The sequence below is a fragment of the Chamaea fasciata genome, unplaced genomic scaffold (genome assembly GCF_029207755.1).
Source record: "Chamaea fasciata isolate MVZ Bird 193981 ecotype frontalis unplaced genomic scaffold, bChaFas1.0.hap1 SCAF_28, whole genome shotgun sequence".
Lineage (NCBI taxonomy): Eukaryota > Metazoa > Chordata > Aves > Passeriformes > Sylviidae > Chamaea > Chamaea fasciata.
Genome location: NW_027094113.1, coordinates 5,153,449 through 5,173,003, shown reverse-complemented (window position 1 = coordinate 5,173,003; position 19,555 = coordinate 5,153,449). Strand labels below are relative to the sequence as shown.

The window sequence follows — 19,555 nt, the reverse complement described above, 5'->3', positions numbered from 1 at the left end:
GGCACTGCCAGGGCTGGCCCAGCCTGTCCCTGCAGCTCTGAGCTCTGGGCAGAGGCTCTGTGCACCCTCCCTCCTGCACACACGTGTCCCCATGTCCGTGCATGTCCCAGCTGCTGCATGGCACCTCTGCAGCCACCACGTCCTCACACACACGGACACGCTGACCCCGTGCCTGGCCACGCCTCTGCCTCCAAGTTCCTGGTGCTTGAGGATTTGGAAGGGAATTTATTGTGCTTTTTGGGGGCTGGCTGTTGTTTTCAGTTTGTTTGTTTGTTTTGGTTTTTTTTTTTTGCTGTTTTGTGCTCGTTGGTAATGTTTCTGTAGCTCCTGTTTCCCCTTCCCGTCCCAGTCCTGTCCTTAGCCTTGTCCAGTTTCCTTAGGGTGGGGCTGGCAGGAGGGACCCGGAGGGATTTGTGGGGAAGCACAAGGCAGAGCTGAGCTGAGGGGCTCTTACCAAAATGGGTCGGGAAGCACCTGCTGGGATCGGCCAAGCTTAGGAACAACTGAGGGATGGCAGCGGGTTCACTCCAGCGTGCAGGGACAGCAGTCCGGCACAGGTAGGTCCCTGAATCAGCTCTTAGTGCTGCTCTTGCAGGACAGTCTGGAGGTGTCTGAGATCTTTCGGGTGCCCCCAGCTGCAGCTCAGCAGCAGTTTGCCCTTGTCTGGGCGCCTTTGGGAGCGTTCTGTGGGTGCTCCAGGGGGAGGGAGGTGGGAGACCCCAGAGAAGGAGCTGCACTCCCTCTGATGAAAAGGCTGTGCTGAGATAGAAATGAAAGGTTGTGGCCTTCCAGCTTGGTCGTGGTGCCAGGAGGCAGCTGGAAGTGCTGGTTCCTGTGTTTCCCTGAGTGTCCCACAGGACAGCAGGGTCAGCTGGGGGTGCTTCCATCAGGTAATGGGATCCATGGAGGGGGGAGTCAGTCTCCTCTTGACCCCTCTGCTTTGGTCATGCTGGACCTCTGAATTCTGGCTCTGAGAGGTTTGTGAGACACCAGAACCTGCAGTAAGGCTCCGCAGATCCCAGAAGACACTGCCTGTGTCCGGTCTGGCTTTAGGAGGTGCTGCCCTTTCCTTTCCAGGTTTATCTGGCCGCAGCTGACCTACCTGGTGTTACCCTGCTCTAGAATTTGTGAAGCACTAAAAGGTTTTAAAGGATTTGGGGGAGTTGATCACCTGCCTCCCACAGAATTTTGGAAACATTGGGTGAAAATGGAAAACGAGCTTGGAGTGTGTTGGCAGGGATGGAGAGGTTGTGGTGCAGTTTGCAGGGGAAGAGTCCACAGGTGCTCTCTGAGTTAAAGGCATTTAAATTCAATATAGTGTGGTTCAGAAGGGGCCTGTAGGCTCTCCTGCAGACAGGTGAGGAGGGACATGGGAATGGGAATGTGCAGCTCAGAGAGGGGAAAGCAAAGCACATCTTAGATATCCTGTCCTAATCAGCACAAAAAATACCTTTCTTTTCCTCTTTAGATTTATGTTGGTTTTTGGTTTTTTCTTTTAATTAGCATGAAATTTTTACAAAAGTGTATCTTTTATTTATTTATTTTTTACTGTTTTCTGCAGATTCTGGTCTGAGCAGCCCTCTCAGTGACCCTGAGTTTGACTTGGAAAGTTAGTTCCTGTGTGTTTTTGTTCCTGTTGGTTTCATTTTTTCCCTCCCCATTATTATTTTCCTCTTCTGTCACTTTCCTTTCCAATTCTTGTTCCGTTCCTGTTACTATATTTTGGTTTTCTGCCGACCTCTCCGTGTTCCTGCGGTGTTTGCCCATCCCATCCCTTCTCTGTGCCATCTGTTTGTCTGAACTGCGCTTCCAGTTTTACAGTTTCCCTTTGGAGGCCTCAGGAGGAGCCGGGGGCAGCCCCAGGCCGGGGTTCCCTGTCCCCCCTGGTGTCCCCAGGAGCGTCCAGGGCTGCCTTTCCCCCCTGTGGACGATGTTCCATCGCTGGTGCTTGGCTCAGTGTCCTCAGTGTCCCCTGTGCTCGTGCCCTGCTGTCACTGGGGGGTTTGTGCTGTGGTGTTTGCGAGGCAGGGAAAGGGAAACTGGAGCTGCAGCTGCTGCTGCCCCTCCGAAAGAGCCACCCAGGCACCTTCGCATTCACGTGGGGACATTGCCCAGCTGTGGCAGGTGCCTGCTCCTTGGCACCGAGCTGTCCCAGGAGCGCAGGGGCCACCCCAGGATCTCACAGGAGGTGAAACGCTCCTCCAGCCACGGTGCTTTTGCAGGATAAATGGGCTCTGGCCCACGGAGCAGATGTTAGGGTGACGTTTCTGGCGACTTGGCTGCTGCGCGGAGAATCAAGTCTTTTGTGATAAGATTAGAGAGATTCGAGTGATTGAAATGTTAGATGAGACTGGCTCGAAAAGATTTCATCCCATTAGGAGCCAAGATCCCAGCCTTGCTGGGTGGTTTGGGCTTGGATTTTTTTTTCTAATACTGGGCAGGGAAGGATGTGAGGCTTCAGCTGATGAATGTGAAGAGTCACAGGTGCTGCTTGTGCTCGGAGATGCGAGGGCTGGGATATTTCCCCGAATAGTTCAATCCCAATACCGGTCTCTTTGGTACTTTCCTGGCTGAACTCAGCCCTTCATGCCCCAGAATGAGTTCCTGAATGAAAGGAGAGAAGAGCAGCTGCACAGCTGAGCCGAGGCAGCGCCGCTCCTGCCTCGTTTCACAGCAAACTCCCGGATCCTGTTGGAAACCCCATGCACTTGGCATTTTGACCAGGGGAGTGTTTATTGCTGCAGAGGCTCTTTTATTCCAAAGAGCCCTAGAAATCAATCCCACGAGGAGTTTCTCTCCTTAACAGCAGCAGCAGAAGTTCCCGTGTGCTCCCAGGCGGGTTCTGTGCAGGGAGGGTAGGAGGGGAGGCAGGACAACCCCCAGCAAAGGGCAGAGCTGCTGGTCCCACTCTGGGTTTTCCCGGGAGCTTTAATGAAGGAAACTTGTGAAATTCCTTCAAGAGGAAGGTGACTCCCCATTCCAGATTGGCACAGTGGGGCCTTGCCCTTGCAGCCCACTGGCTCAGAGGTTCTTGCACTTGTTGCTCCAAGACTTCTGAGCCGAGGAGGATCTGGGGGTTTTCTGGCTCGTTATTCCTGGGCTTTCAGATTCTTTATTTTCTCCTTTTAACCTGCATGTCCATCGAGTGTTGGTGGTGTTAAACTGGTTTGGTCTGACCTGGAGCATCTCAGCCAGGGTGGCCTCCCCATCCCACAGTGGGAGAGGATCAGCTCCTCCCAACACCCCGGTCAGGTGCTGGGGTGGACAGCAGCCCCCTCCATCCAGGTGGAGAAATAATCCTCCATCCAGGTGGAGAAATAATCCTCCTGCAGCTGTGATGGGCCAGGACAACAAGAGACGAAATGGGAGTTTTTCCTCCGTGAGCTGAGGGAGGTTTCCTGCCCCGATCCCAGCAGGCTGGAATGGAGCCAGCACAGCCCCCAGGACAGTTCAGGGTTATTTTTGTGAGCTTTTTCGGTGTATTTCCCCTCTCCTTCTATTTTCAGCTGTATTCCCTTGTGCTGAAAATAGATGTGTGGTGAGCTTAGGAGAAACCTGTCCAGGTATGGCAGACTCCTCCCGTGCCCAGGCCTGGGGGAAGCAGCCCCTCTCCCAAATCACTGTAAAACTGAGGATGTCATGCTTGCTTTGCCATCTCTGTGCTGAGTTTTCAGAGTATCTGACCATGCTGCTGCCACGCCGCTGCTTTGTCACCCACCAACACCCACGGGGCTCGAAATTCTCCCTGGCTTCCATCTCTTCTCCACTCCTGTCCTTCTCATCGGGGGCACTGCCCAGGGCTTCTGGGGATGCTGCTCTGCAGGCCCCGGGAGGGGCTGGCAGACAGCATGGGAAGCCTCTGGAAAGACATGATCCCATGCAGATGAGCAAAGCACGGAGAGCTTTTCCCCCTGGGGTTGTAGTGCAGCCACCGAGGGCAGGGCAGGGTCCCTGCTCTTCCCAGAGCTCCAGCTGCCCCTTCCAGAGCAGGATGCGCAAACCCCAGGCTGAGAACTGAGCCAGCTGTGGCTGCTCAGCCCAGTGGTGGCTATGTGCCCCAGTTGGAGCAGTCTGAGCCAGTGGGACCTCCCAGTGTGACTGCCGAGTTCCCTGCAGCTCTGGCTGCCTCAACAGCAGCGCACCAAAGTGCTGGGGGGGATTGCAGGGGCAGCAGCTGAACCAGCTCAGGGGCATCAGGCCCTGCAGCAAATTGTTCCAGTCCCCCTCCTGAGGAGGATCTGCTGCCTGCCCATCCCAAAAGGTGACGACGCTCCCAGCACAGCCCGGGACGACCCAAGAGAGTGGGAGGGAGGGAGGGAGGGCTGTGCTGCAGAGGGAACATCGCCCACCAGCCAGGAGTGGGAACAGGAGCCAGCTCTGGGTGCTTCCAGGCCTGGCTGCACTCTGGGGACGGTGCAGGTCAGAGCTCAGGGTCCATGAGCACACCGAGAACTTCCAGAGCCTTGATGGGCAAAAGGCAACAGAGAATCCCTGAGGTCGGAGAAGACCTCCAAGATCATCCAGTGCAGTTCCTGAAAAGCCTCCCCTGCTTCCCCCCATCTGCATATTCCCATCTCCTGCCCACATCTCCATGGTTGGCTGGATCCTGCCCCTGCCTCCCTTTCTGTTGGAGCTGGTTCCTGGGCCCGGCGGGTGCTGTGCCATTTGCTGCGTGGGTTCCTCTGGCAGCGTTTGCTCATTCCAAGTCCACTTTGGAATCGCTAACACGCATCTGCTCTTCGGATTTTCCTTTTTGTTTTGCTCTGATTTCCATTGAAAACGGGGCCATCACGGGAACACTCTCATTTTACTGTTTGTTTTTTTTTAATTTCCTTGATTTTTATTTTTTTACTTCCAAGGACACAATTTCGAGCCCTGAATTCTTCTCTTCTAACCTCCCTACTTTCATTGCAGATCTTACATTGTAATTTATTTTCTTTCCTTGTTCCCTCTTTCTTATAAAATGCGCAACGGTTCTGAATTTTAGTTATTATTAAATGAGATTCTTTTCCTGCTGTCTTGTCTTTTAGGTATGCTCAGCCACCCACCCATCCCCGTTTCCGAGCTGGCTGAACACACAGAGCATCTCAAAGCTAATGATAACCTGAAATTATCCCAAGAGTATGAGGTATGAGCAAGAGTGAGTGCTGTGCATGGGTTTGCAGAGCCAGGAATTAGGGAATTCAGACAGCCCTTCATCCAAATGAACAGCTTTTTTAAAGATCTGGTTAGCTGAAATTTAAAAGCTATTTATGTGTTGGAAATTAAGCACTTGCTGAGCACTTTGCTGCGTTCAGTTCTGGTTCATAAAGATGAGGTTGGTCCATGAGCTGCTCCTGTGGGGTGAGCAGGGGAGAAGGGGATGCAGTCCTGGAAGGTGACTGCTGGGTGGGTGGGAGCTGTCCTTGGGGTACCCCAAGAACGTCCTGCTGCTGGACACAGAGGAGAGCAAGTGAAGGGTTGCAACACCCAGCTTGTACGGCTGAGCTTGAGTGAGACGGGCAGGGATCATCTCCTCCACAGCTGATGCCATCAGCAGCCAGAGAAAACCCTTGTCGTGTCTGAGGGGTTTGTGCACATCTTCCCTGTTCCTGGCAGTGTTTGGTTTCCCTGTCTCAGACTGGTGTGGGTTGGAAGCACCTTAAATCCCACCCAGGGCCACCCCTGCCATGGCAGGGACACCTGCCACTGTCCCAGGTGCTCCCAGCCCTGTCCAGCCTGGCCTGGGACACTGCCAGGGATCCAGGGGCAGCCCCAGCTGCTCTGGGCACCTGTGCCAGGGCCTGCCCACCCTCCCAGGCAGGAATTTCTTCCCAATATCCAATCGAAAGCCTCTTTCAGTTTAAAGCCCCTTCTCCTATCATCCCATGCCCTTGTAAAAAGCCTCTCTCCGCTCTTGATTTTGTCGTTGAAAGACATCAAACGCGCTGGTATTTTTAGCCTGATAACGAGTCTAGACTGCCGAGGTCTGTTCGCAGGCAGGGAGCGAGGGATGTTTTCCAAACCAAGGGATGCTTTTTCCCTGCCCCGACCCCCGGCTATCCCCGGGAGCGGCTCGGCGCCCCCAGCGGGGGTCACGCCTGGCAGAGCCGCTTTCGGCCCCGCCGGGGTCTCTCCTCCCACGCTGGGTCGCGGCAGCAGCAGCAGCAGCAGCTCGTTCCGTGCTCCATCCAGATTCCAGAGGCTGATCTGCATAATGCCACATCCCGAGTGCCCTGGCTCCGAGCCAGCCCAACCTCCTCCGGAGGGAGAGCCAGAGCTGAACAAACATCGCTAATGAAGTGAAGGCGAGGCGTGATTAGAGGGATGGAGAGCAAACAGACACATTACAATAGTATAAATACCCATTAGTTAGGAATTCTCCGCAGCCGGAGCGCCGCAGCTCTTTCTGTGGGTGGTTTTGTACCAGCTGTGCCCGGGGAGCTCCGCGGTGGGCACGGGCAGGGCGGGCAGAGCGCCGGGCGAGGGTCGGCTCGGGGGGCCGGGTCTGGGATCCGGGGCCGTGTCCCCAAGGGGTGGCAGCGGCAAACACAGCTGGCCACCTTCTGCCAAGCCTCCGATTGAGGCAAACCCCAAGGGCTCTGCAAAATGATGAAGGAATTAAGCCCTTGTTTTATTTAATTCTCTGGCTGAGGATTTAGAGGTAAACGTAATTAACCTAATTTCCATATCTGGGACAGCTGGACTTTAAAGAGGAGAAAAAAACCTGACCACCAAACCTGGCATAAATCACTAGGACGGGCAGAGGGGATTTTTCTCTCCAGTGCATTCCATTGTTTATTCCTTCGTCCCTTCTAGGAAAAATCCATGTTGATTGAGTGTCCTAGGGCCGGGGTCCTCACCCCTGTTTCGTGCTGGGGGATGCACTCCTGTCCCGGCCAGGCTCCTGTGGGGCTTCCTCCCCATCTGCACTGGGAAACCTTCAGTGCTGAGTGCAGAGGAGGAATGACCTCAGATATTCCACCTGGGGCCGAGGCAGGTGGGACATCAGCTGTCCCGTGGGGCTGGGCCTTCCCACACCTTTGGGGCCGAGGCAGGTGGGACATCAGCTGTCCCACGGGGAGCAGGGCTGGGCTCCTGTGGGACGCAGACCGTGATCGCTGCTGTCCTCAGTGAGACCTCGCAGCCACGGGGAACGAGTGCTCAGAGCTGCTTTTGCTGCTTTTCTCCTCACTGACTGTCCCGTTTCCTGTCCCAATCCCTCCAGTCCATCGACCCGGGGCAGCAGTTCACCTGGGAGCACTCCAACCTGGAGGTGAACAAGCCCAAGAACCGCTACGCCAACGTCATCGCCTACGACCACTCGCGGGTCATCCTGCTGCCCATCGAAGGTATGGAGCGTCCCCCGGAGCATCCCCGCTCCCCCAGCAGTGCTGGGATGCAGCTCCTGCAGGGAGCACATCCCACAGGCACTGCTCTCATCTCCGTTTATGTTCTTCTCTGAACGTCTCCCCGGGAGTTTGGCAGGCAGGAGATTCCTCTGTTAACCAGGCGTTTGTTAAATTCTGGTGACTGACACATTCCACTGGAGCTGCAATCCCTCATATCAAGGGCTGGTTTATCAAGAAACCACCTTCCCTTTGCTTGGAGATGCCTGTTTGATTCATCTCTGACTAAGAGGAAGAATTCAGACCACACTGCGCTTTAGAGGGAGCAGGAACAGGGAACGCGGAGCGGGGCTGCACGGGGAGGAGGGGGAAGCAAGCCCAGGGCTGACTGTACAAATGTGAGAGGCAGCAGCAGCAGAGATGTGGCTGCTGAGTTCTGCAGGCACAAAGATCACTTGATACGCAGCCCCTGCTGCAGCCCTGGCCCCTGAAGGGCTCGGGGTAAGAAGGGGTTAGCGCGAGCCTGGCGGGTCATAAATTGTTTCCTGAGCTGCTTATGTGAGCGATGGTGCAGTCAGAAAATTTACATTAAATTTCACAACTCGTGGCTCTTGACAGAGCTGCTCCAGTGCACGCCAGGATAAGAGGGGCTTGAGATGGAGTTGAGCAGGGCACCTGCTCGGGTTGCTGCTGCCGAGATACTAGTGGAGTTTCATGGGCTCAGGATGTGGCTGTGCCGGGAGGATAAAGCCAGTCTTGCGTTGCCAAGAGCTGATCATCAGAGCAGAGAGGATGTGGGATGTCCTGGTAACTGCCTGGTGAATGGAGAGGTTAATTCCAAAGCCTTTGAGACCAGGGAATTGCTAAAATAATCTCCCCGTGCCAGGGTAGCTCCGAGGGGCACGGGGAAGGGGGAGAGCTGAGGCAGCAGCAGAGCACGGTGGTTTGCCAACAAACTGCACAATTCTGGATTGCTCTGGTCTGCTATTAGAGGGCTTTAAATGTTTCTCCTTGTGAGACTGACTGTGCTCTGCCTTGGTTTAATTCCGAGATTAATATTGTATGAGCCAAGGAAAGCAGAGGCTTTAAAAAGTTGCTTTGTCATTCAAGGGAAGGGAGAGGAGCTCAAGTGAGGGAGTGAAGGACACTTGGGCTGGTCTTGGATCTGGGGCTGGATGCAGGCAGCAGTCCCAGCTCTGCCCAGGGCTCCGTGAGGGACCAACAGTGAAAGGATGATGGGCCAAGGTTGAATTTTCAAGCATCTGAGAGGTTCTGACATGTCTTGGCTGGTGTGCTCCTTCCCACCGAGCTCTATTTCATGCTCAAGGCTGGAAGATGAAAGGAGCTGGAGGAATTAGTTTTGTTGCTTTCTCTTTGTTTTAAATCTGGATTTGCCAAGGCTGCAGATTGTCGCTGGCTGCTTGGTCAGGAAGAAGTAGTGGCTGTAATTCTGGGACTTCTCTGAGGCTGGGTCTGTCACACAGCAAAACCTTGCAGGAGCTCGTGGCCACCATTTCAAATGACAGAGGGGACCCCAGGGGGCTGGAGAGGAGATTAATTCCAGAAGCTCAGCCTTGAACACACTCCTGCCATTGCAGCCACCTTCTCTCCCTCCTGAAATTTCAGACTGGGGGGAGAAAGGGTAGGGAACACTCCAGAAATTGAATCCAGGAGCTGAAGTTCCCGAGTGCCCTTGAGGACGGGCAGGCTGCTCTGGGCTCGCCCCTCGCCAGCAGCAGCAGCAGCAGCAGCCCAGGGCCCCACTGGTGCTGCTCCCCTGAGACAGGAGTGAAGGGCTCTGCGGCGAGTTAACCGTGGGTTTGCAGACCCTGCCAGCCTTGCCAGGCGCTGGCTGTGCTCGGGAGCAGCCAAGGCAGCCCCGGGTGCGGCTGCTCCGTGCCAGGCGCCGGTTCCGGAGCCCAACCTGGGCAGCACCGCCTGCCAGCGCCGTTTTCACTGCAGAGCAGCTTTCTCCTGCCATGTCCCAATCAACCTCTTCACTCTGGCAGTGCCTCCTGCTCATCCCAAACCCTCAAGCAGGGACCCAGGCGAGCAGCTGGAACTCAATAGCCTGTAACTCATGCGAGTAGGAAAAAAAACACTCTTAAAAATGACAGCGGGCAATTTACAGCCAGTCAAAGCCTGTAATTTCAAAGCCTTCATTGGCTAAATCAAGCCTGGCTTTATTCTTTACTCTGTCCAGCTGTAGCTCAATGCCCCTGGACCACACAGTCATTGACCAGGTGCATTTGCTGCCTGGGCTTGGGGCGGGCTGGGACAAGGACTTGGGTTTGTACTACTGGACACCAATGCACCAGGAGCCCTGGGCCACGACTTTGCTCCTGTTGAGCACATGAGTAAAAACACCACGGCTTCAGGGCCTGATATTCGGTCTCTTCAATATCTTTTGCAAGGAGTTACTGTCTCTCTGCAGTGCAGGAGCTCGAGCTGGGGAAACCTCGCCAAGAGCCTGCGTGACTCTGACCCACCAAGCCACGAAGGCTCTGGTGTTTCTGCAGGGGGCTTCTCTCTAACAGCATCCCTGCAAAAATCTCCTCGTGCTCCCGGCTGTGTGAAGCCCTGTGCAATCCCCTGATTTCTGCTGATTTGACACAGGAATTGTGGGCAGTGATTACATCAATGCCAACTACATCGACGGGTACCGGAAGCAGAACGCCTACATTGCCACGCAGGGGCCGCTGCCCGAGACCTTCGGGGACTTCTGGAGGATGGTGTGGGAGCAGCGCTCTGCCACCATTGTCATGATGACTAAGCTGGAGGAGAAATCACGGGTAAGACGCACGAGAGGCATGACTGGTTAGTCATAATCCAGGGGGATTGGAGGGGAGAGCTGGGGGAGCAGCAAATCCCTTTGATGTGCAGCCAGGGGGGGAATTCTGCCTGCCATGCCAGCACCCTGAAAGTTCAGTGATTCATTGCTTGTAAAAAACCAAACCATTCACCCCGGGAAGCTGCAGCCTCCTTGGCAACTCCAGGAGAAGAGGCTGCTGGATCCCACTGCACGTCTGTCTAGGAGTTAATCATGTGGCAAGTTTCACATTCAGTTCTCTTGTTTAACAAGCCCCAGTACATTCCCTCTAATCTTCGGGATCATTCCAGTCTGCTGTCTATGGGATTGATGTAGCATCAAAGTCTGTGCTTAGTCAGTAGGAGCTTTTTCTGCTGGGCCTGTCCCTGTCCTGGTGCTCTGCAAAGACACTTCTGCACCTGCCTTTGCCTTTGCCAGCGGCCCAGCTTCACCTGTAACAGGGCAGTTTGGGAATGAGCACCCCCAGCAGGGAAGGGTTTGTCCCAGCACTGAGCCGTCCCTCCTGTCTTGCAGATCAAGTGTGACCAGTACTGGCCAGGCCGAGGCTCAGACACCTATGGGATGATCCAGGTGATCTTGCTGGACACCATCGAGCTGGCCACGTTCTGCGTCCGGACGTTCTCCCTTCACAAGGTGAGCTGGCTGCTGCTGCTGTTCTCCCTGGGGCGGGCTGTGGCCCAGTGTGCACTCCCAGCCCAGCCCAGCCCAGCCCAGTTTGGGCGCTGCTGCCCCTGACCCTGTGCTCTGTCCTGCAGAACGGCTCCAGCGAGAAGCGCGAGGTGCGGCAGTTCCAGTTCACGGCGTGGCCCGACCACGGCGTGCCCGAGTACCCCACCCCGTTCCTGGCCTTCCTGAGAAGGGTCAAAACCTGCAACCCCCCCGATGCTGGGCCCATCGTGGTGCACTGCAGGTACTGCTTCCCTTCCCCTGGCACCTGTGAGGGAGGCAGAAGCTCAGGAGGGTGTGGATCTGCCTGGGGGACAGGGACAGCTCTTAGCCACGGGTGGATTCCCAGGCAGCATCGGAGAAGGAAGGCTGGGGATTCCACTGACCACGGGGATTCCACTGACCACGGGGATTCCACTGACCACAGCGTTTCCTGAGACGATGAGGGGTGTAACTGGTGCCGAACCATTTGGATCCAGCGTTCCAGGCCAGGCTGGACGGGGCTTGGAGCAGCCTGCTCTGGTGGGAGGTGTCCCTGCCCATGGTAGGGGTGGGGCTGGATGAGGTTTAGGGTTCCTTTGGAACCAAACCGTTCTGGGATTTGATGATCTTGTTGAGCAGTGGGAGGCGCCTGGTGCTGCTCCAGTGTCTGGTTCGGTGCGGTGGGGCTGTCTCTGGTCACAGTGACAAAGGAGGAGGATCAGGTGGGACCTCGGAGGGTGTTTGGGAGGCAGAGCTGGCAGTGATTGACAGAGGGTTCCTGAGTGCTGCAGCCTTCCTGATAATGCCAGGCTGAAGGCAGGTGACATTCCCTAATTCAATTTACAACCCCGAGAGGAATCCTTGAAGCCTCAATGCAGATAAATGCCCGTGTTCCTCGGAGGGTGCGGAGGAGCCCGCGGGTTCCTGGGCACCGGGGGAAGATCTGAATTGTGCAGGCTGCTGGGGAGCCTAATCCTGCCTCTGCCGCACGATGCCATTTAAACAGTCTTTGCGAGTGGGCAACTTATCACTACCCTTGCAGATGGCAATTATTGTGCACCTCAGAAAATGAATAAAGAGCTGTCAGCTCACAACCGGCTCCCAGATCAGCTGCTAAATCCTTGCCAAAGCTCCAGTCACCTGCTTGCTTCAGGTGTTAGGCAGTCTAATTAACAGAGATCAAGGGGGCTCGATGAAAAAAGGGACAGCCCTGGAATGGTAAGAGGAAACCCTTCATTAGCAGTGGCACGAGAGAGCACAGAGCCCTGCTGAGGCGCGAATGCCATTACACGCAGGTCTGGTGTGACCTCGGTGCACAAAAGCGTGGAGGCAGAGAGGTGACGCATGTTACTCATTACAACGTCGGTGGCGTTTCAGCGGCTGAGATCTGAGAGATGGAACGGGCGTTTGCAGCCTTCAGATCCCACCAGCCCCGGGCTGGAGCCCCGGGCTGGAGCCCCGGGCTGCCGCAGCTGTGCCTGGCCCGGGGTGTCACAGTGGAGGGGACAGGAGGCAGAGCATGTGGAGGGGACACAGGATGGAGCATGTGCAGAGGGGACAGGGCAGTACAGAGGGGACACACGGTGTGGAGGGGCCCAGTGGGAGGACAGTCCCTCACCTCCCTGTCCCCGTCCCCAGCGCGGGCGTGGGCCGCACCGGCTGCTTCATCGTGATCGACGCCATGCTGGAGAGGATCAAGCACGAGAAGACCGTGGACATCTACGGGCACGTCACCCTCATGAGGTCCCAGCGCAATTACATGGTGCAGACTGAGGACCAGTACAGCTTCATCCACGATGCCTTGCTCGAGGCCGTGGCCTGCGGCAACACCGAGGTCCCGGCCCGGAACCTCTACAGCTACATCCAGAAACTGGCCCAGATCGAGGCCAGGGAGCACGTCACGGGCATGGAGCTGGAGTTCAAGGTGAGCCCGGGCGCTGGGATGGCGCGGCAGGGCCTGCCCAGGGCGCGGCGTGAGCGCGGAGCCTTTGTCAGGCTGCGGGCACCTTGCTGCTTCCGTGAGGGAGGTGAACGTGGCTGAGTTCTGCAGCTCCCCGGGGAGACCCGCCTGGCGCGCAGGCGCCTTCCCTGGCCGTTCCGCGTCCAGGCTGAATTTGCTCCCTCTTAAACTGGGGGGGTTAACTTTTTCAGTAGCAGTGCTATTTTCCGGAAGTTCTGCTTAGGGAAAGGCCTCAGTCTGCGTGCCCCAGCCCCAAAACCCGACCCCGGGAGGGCACAGAGGGGCGGGACAGGTCCGGGGCTGGCGCGGGGCCAGGCTGCCCCCAGCTGAGGGAACGCTGTCCCTCCCTGCCCGCAGCGCCTCGCCAACTCCAAGGCCCACACCTCGCGCTTCATCAGCGCCAACCTGCCCTGCAACAAGTTCAAGAACCGCCTGGTGAACATCATGCCCTACGAGACCACGCGCGTGTGCCTGCAGCCCATCCGCGGCGTCGAGGGCTCCGACTACATCAACGCCAGCTTCATCGACGGCTACAGGTACGGCCGGCCACCTGGGCCACCTCGGGGCCACCTGGGCCACTTCAGTGCCACTCCTGGGCCACCTGTGTGCCATTCTGGGGCCACCTGGGCCACCTCGGGGCCACCTGGGCCACCTGTGTGCCACTCTGGGGCCACCTGGGCCACCTGTGTGCCATCTCTGTGCGCTGGGGCTGCCACAGGGGCCTGTCATCTGCACACAGGTGCCAGAGGTAAATCCCCCCCACACCTGTGACACAGGGATTAGGGCAGCCCCGTGCCTGCAGGTTGGGTTTTACCCCTTGGAAGTGACATTTAAGGAGAGCTTCACCACTGGCACCCAAGACATCCCAACCCCTTCAGCCCCTGAGCGGCTCCAGTCCTTGCCCAGCGTTTCCATTTGCTCTCCCACTCCCCAGCCTTGCACTTCCCAAAGCTGCTGCCCCTGCAGTGACCCCCTGACCCCTCCTTGCCTCCCCAGGCACCAGAAGGCCTACATAGCCACGCAGGGGCCGCTGGCAGAGACCACCGAGGACTTCTGGAGGATGCTCTGGGAAAACAACTCCACCATCGTGGTGATGCTGACCAAGCTCCGCGAGATGGGGCGGGTGAGTGGGGCTGAGGAGGGGCTGGGAGGGGGATCCTGCGGGGCAGGAGGGGCTGGGAGCGGGATCCTGCGGGGCAGGAGGGGCTGGGAGCGGGATCCTGCGGGGCAGGAGGGGCTGGGAGCGGGATCCTGCGGGGCAGGAGGGGGATCCTGCAGGGCAGGAGGGGCTGGGAGCGGGATCCTGCGGGGCAGGAGGGGCTGGGAGGGGGATCCTGCGGGGCAGGAGGGGCTGGGAGGGAGGGGGATCCTGCGGGACAGGCACTAACTGGGACCTGTCTGTCCCGGGCAGGAGAAGTGCCATCAGTACTGGCCCGCAGAGCGCTCGGCACGGTACCAGTACTTCGTGGTGGACCCCATGGCTGAGTACAACATGCCCCAGTACATCCTGAGGGAGTTCAAGGTCACGGATGCCAGGGTAGGTGCTGCTGTGGGCCGGCCTGGGGCAGTGCACGCTGGAGGAAAGGGGCTCTGGTGGGCTTGGCTGAGGTTTCTCTGGGATTGTCAGAGGAGGAGAGCTCACAGAATATCCTGCTGGGACCCACAAGGATCATGGGGTCCAGCCCCTGCACAGAACAAGGTGCTCAGTTGTGATGAGGAACAGAACACACGCACCCAGATTGTGCTGGAATATTTGTTCTTACAAATTGAAATTAGTTTCAAGCCTCTCTCACTGCCTTGAGTTGCTCTGTTAGACGTGTGCCTGGCTTTGAGGTTTAGCTGCAGCTTATTTGAGGTGAGAGCAGAAAATATTTCCCCCCAAGAGGTGATAAAAACCTTGCAAAGGTTTCTCGGCACCCTTCAGAAAACGAGCACTTCTATGGCTGGGAGAGGAGCCACTGTCAGTCATGCTCAAAGGGACAAATTCACTCCAGTAATCTTCGATTCAGTGTCGGGTTTCTCATCCGAAGGAACATTTCAATACCTTCTCAAATTTCTGTAGCAAACATAACCCTCCCTCTCACAGCACAGCTTTTGAGGTTGCCAAAGTATTCCAGAACCTGATAATTCAATTTGCAAGGTTGAGGAGGAGGATGCCTCATCAGTCCTCGTAGAACAAGATTTATCTTCCTGTCAGCTGCAATTCTGACACTGTGGCAATTCTTTGTGAAGATTGATTAGAGGCCAACACCTCACCTTGAACGTTCCTTTGCTGAAGACTCCATCTGTGCTGTCTGCAGTGGTCAGAGCTTTCAGCACCTGCCAGGATATGGATCTGTGCTGACAGCCTGACTCCAGGAACGTCAACTGCAGCACAAGCAGCCTCATCCTGGTGGGGCTGGATAATAAATATGTGTGCGCTTGACTACAGCACTCAGTTGCCTCAACTTTTCATGCCCTTTAACAAACTAGCAGCAAAAATAGGGCGGTTTTTTGCCTTTCCTGCCTGTTGTCACGAGTCCAGGTGTTTAACTGTTCCTGCTTTGTCCCCCAGGATGGTCAGTCACGAACTGTTCGTCAGTTCCAGTTCACTGACTGGCCAGAACAAGGCGTGCCAAAATCGGGAGAAGGTTTTATCGACTTCATCGGGCAGGTGCACAAGACCAAGGAGCAGTTTGGCCAGGATGGCCCCATCTCTGTCCACTGCAGGTAGGCACAGGGACACACCCCGTCCACGTGGGGTGCAGGAGAGCAGAAGGAAATCAAATCCAGAAATCCCCCCTTTCCCAGCCCGTCCCTGCAGGGAGATTTCCTGGGGGTGCCAGTGCCAAACACTTCCCTCTGCCAGCCAAACTCATCTCCCTTCAGCCCTGGCACTGCCCACAAGGCTTTTTTATATTTGCAGGAGAGGTATGAGGTGCCTCTGAAGGGGATGGGAAGCGCAGTGTTATGTGTAGCAAGTCTATGGAATGTCTGCCATATTTGACCTGCAGAAGTATTTTTTAGCAGTCTCAGCCCGATGTACACCTCCAGCTCTGCTGGGCTGTGTTTGCTGCTAGCACGAGTTGAGCCTCCTTACCCACAGGCAGGACAGGATGATCCATTCTTATTAAGATTATTTCATTTCAAAAGCCCAGTGTTACATATTAGGAATAATTCTCCCACTGAATGCTGTTTGCCACCACCCAAAGCTTTTTTGTTAAATTTCCCTTTCTCAAACACTTTTTTGGGTCAGGCTCTGGCACTTGGGTTATTTCTGGGTATCTCTCCTGGAGGGCTGACCCAGGCTCTCCACTTCCAACATGTTCACAGGGCTCTAGCCCACCCCAGCCAGCATTTTCAGGAGCATTTGGACGTTAAACAATCCCCTGTTTGTCTCCTCCCCTCCCTGCAGTGCTGGCGTGGGCAGGACCGGGGTGTTCATCACCCTGAGCATCGTCCTGGAGCGGATGCGCTACGAGGGGGTTGTAGATATTTTCCAGACAGTGAAGATGCTGCGAACACAACGACCTGCAATGGTGCAAACAGAGGTGAGAGGAGGAATCGTAAAACGGGCTGGGCTGGGTGGGGTTGGGCTTCGTTGGGAGGGACCTCACGCCCCTCTCATTTCACTCCCTTCACTGGCCCAGGTTGCTCCCAGCCCTGCCCGGCCTGGCCTTTCTAGCCATGATCAGACCCTTCCCTGAGCTCCCTCAGCAAGGCTGCACTCACTGCTGACTTCTTCTAAGGAAATACAAAATACATTTAAGAAAAAAAAATCCTCTCGTTACAATATAATATATGCTATAATATAATGTGTTCTTATATTAATTATATATAATATCGTATATAAACTTATTGTTATATTATAACGATATTATAACGATATTACAATGCTATTATAATGATATTATAATGATATTATAATATATAATATAATTCTATTCTATTCTCTATTGTTATAAAGTCTCTTAAGTATTCCCTCCCGGTCTGGAGCCCCGATTCTCACCCGACACCCAGACTCTGCCTGGGGGGCTGGCAGGCGGGTGCGGCTGTTCGGGACCTGGGGCACAGGCAGAAAGGGGAGCGCTGGCAGTTCCCCTCCCGGGAGCCCTTGGAGGCTGCCAGAGGCTCCTGCTCGGCTTCGTGGTGTCTGAGGGCAGGACAGGGACCCCGAGGAGCCCGCTCCCACCTCTGAGCTGCCTCTCTTTGCTCTTGGCAGGATGAATACCAGTTCTGTTACCAGGCAGCTCTGGAGTATCTGGGAAGTTTTGATCACTATGCAACATAAAAAGCCATCGTTGTGCAGACTCTACCAACCACTTCAGTCCTGGAGGGCCTCTCCTGACCCAGGAGGAGCGCTTGAACTTACAAAACTGACTCAGAAGAAGAACCTTTTCATCGGGACAGGGGGGAGGATTGGAAGGAACACCCCTTGGGGAAGTCCATGTTGTAACCTGGCCCTGGCAGGGGCAGCCTGGGAGGCTGCTCAGGACCGCCCTGGAACCTCAGGAGGTGTTTGCTGGGGAGGACAGACGGACACGGGGACTGATCCAGAAGCTCCAACACACCTTGGGAACCGTTTCTGCTGGAGAAGGGAAGGAAAAACCGACTTTGGTTACATCATTAGAGTTCAGTTTATTTACTAATATAGTTGGCAGTCTTTAAAGGAAGTCACTTGCAGAATTGGAGGTGTTCTGTGAAAGAAAAGGAACTAAATCTCAACACTTAGGCAGACTTAGGGTCAGGAGTTCTTCTAGCTGGAGTCTTAATAACCTCAGTATGAGCATTGGGATGATTCTGGGCTCGCAGGCACCTTGCAGACAGCATTCACGGGACGCCCCTGCCACGCCAGAGGTTTTATAGCTCACATTTTGAATACTTGGAACATTCCTCATTTCTTCTAATTCCAAAATTTATTTTTTAGGGTATTTAAAAGGCTAGAGAAAGAGCTGGAGTTACAACCCCCAGAGCTGGCTGTGGGGGGTGGCCCCTCCCCAAGCCCGGGCTGGGGTCTCTGCGGGCTCTGGGCCCCTCCCCAGCACTTCTGGCTCCCCTTGGAGCGGGGTGGGACCCCCGGGAGGAAAGGCAGCCCCTTCCCCGGGCCCTTGGCCCCCCACACCCCCCTGCTGTGCCCCCCTGGTCCTGCCGGGAGCCCCAGGAAACACCCGCAGAAATCGATTCCCAAAATCCAGCAGCTGGTTCCTGGTGCCAGCCCCTCGCCTCTGGACCCGGCGGCTCTCGGGAGCTCCTCTCAGGACTGGCCCAGCACTCCTTGCACATCTCCCACATCCCACTGTCCCCAGCATGCCCCAGCTGGAAAAGAACTGGGAAAGATCCAGGAAGGTGCATCCAATGGCAAATACTGTGAGTGGCTTTCTTTAAAGTATCGATGTAACTGTAACAAGTGACATTACCTTTTTTTTAAATAGTGTATTTTTTCCTTTTTTTTTTTTTTTTAAAAAAAAAAGACAAAGAATATCAGTCACTGAATTTAAAAGAAAAAATTTGCTTATTTGTTCATATTATGTTCAAAGACAGTCTATTTTTTCACTGTAGAAATGTTACGTGTAATGGCTGTGATATATAAAAATGCAGTGCAAATTGCTACTTCTACATATTGCTTTTCTACCATTTAAAAGGTTTAACTTGCTCATGTAAGAACAAAATGTCCTTTCTGGATTTTTTTTTTATTATTATTATTTTTTTTTTGGTGTTCTCTTGTTTTAAATCACAGACATATCCCACGTCCCTGGAAGGGTGGGGGAGCAGCAGTGGAGGGGTGGTGGCAGTGCCAGTTCCCTTCTGCTCTGGCCAGGCAGGGCCAGGGCTGAACTGGGAGATTTAACACCACCAGTGGCTTCTGCTGCCTGGAGACAGAGCTGTGATTTCGGAGCCTTGGCACCCACCAGGTGTTTTGGCAGCCCAGGTGTGTTGCAGGTACCAGCCTGGCCTGTCCCTGTGCTGGTTGTGCCTCCAGTGCCCAGGGCTTTTCCTGCAGCCCTGCACAGAGCACGGGATACCTGAGAAAAGCCACCCTGCCCCAAACTCTGCTCACCTCTGCCCTCCCCTTTTTTTTTATTTTTCTAGAAGGGGTAATCATGGCCATCAAGTGCTGCCCAGAGCCCCCCACACAACCCATTTCCTGTCTTTAACTGAAAAAAAAAAAAGAAAAAGAAAAAAAAAAAGAATCGACTGAAAGGCTTCTTCGAGATTTTACTTATTTGTGTGAAAGTTGCCCAAATTTCTAAGTATGTTGCAGCAAAATCTTACTGGACAAGTCGGGGGGAGGGGGGAGGTTTTTTTTCTTTGTATGAGAGCAAAGTGCTGTTGCTTTCACACTGTTATTTCAAACTGAAACAGTAAGTGGTTTTCATACCACGGTGTATGTAGATATATTGACTTTGTATTAAAGGAAGATTGTCTGAACGTGCTGCAGCCCTGTGTGTGTGGGAGGGGCAGGGACTCCCGGGTCCATCCTGCTGCCGCCCGGGCAACTGTGGCTGTCCCTCTGCTCCTGCTGAGAGCAGGCACCTGCCCGAGCCAAAGGCGGCTGCAAAGCTCGTCCCGAAGGGCGGCACAGGCACGAGGCTGGGGAGGGTGTGGGAGCTCAGCTGCATCCAGCTCCAGGGGTCTGGCCCTGGCTGGGTGTCCCTGGGGAGGCACAGGCTCAGCTCCTGCCCCTGCCCAGGTGGAGGATGCAGAGCCAGGGCCCAGGTGGTGTCACCTGCAGAGCAGGGAGCTGAGCTCCCGCCCAGGGACAGCCTGGAAGGGGCTGGGGCTGCCCCCGGACCCCTGGAATGTCCGAGG

At 55.2% G+C, this 19,555-nt stretch overlaps 1 protein-coding gene across 1 annotated transcript in view; it reads left to right on the top strand.

Annotated features, from left to right (window-relative positions):
- Nucleotides 1-19,174, top strand: part of PTPRS (protein tyrosine phosphatase receptor type S) — a 96,623-nt gene extending 77,449 nt beyond the window's left edge. The window contains exons 24-36 of the mRNA XM_066205483.1: nt 1,562-1,609; nt 5,031-5,128; nt 7,208-7,331; nt 9,945-10,120; nt 10,672-10,791; nt 10,914-11,068; nt 12,445-12,730; nt 13,124-13,302; nt 13,763-13,889; nt 14,178-14,303; nt 15,321-15,475; nt 16,161-16,296; nt 16,968-19,174. Of these exons, the coding sequence (XP_066061580.1) occupies nt 1,562-1,609; nt 5,031-5,128; nt 7,208-7,331; nt 9,945-10,120; nt 10,672-10,791; nt 10,914-11,068; nt 12,445-12,730; nt 13,124-13,302; nt 13,763-13,889; nt 14,178-14,303; nt 15,321-15,475; nt 16,161-16,296; nt 16,968-17,036 (1,799 nt within the window). The 3' untranslated portion in view covers nt 17,037-19,174. The remainder of the gene's footprint in view (nt 1-1,561; nt 1,610-5,030; nt 5,129-7,207; nt 7,332-9,944; nt 10,121-10,671; nt 10,792-10,913; nt 11,069-12,444; nt 12,731-13,123; nt 13,303-13,762; nt 13,890-14,177; nt 14,304-15,320; nt 15,476-16,160; nt 16,297-16,967) is intronic.
- The last annotated feature ends 381 nt before the right edge of the window (nt 19,175-19,555 follow it).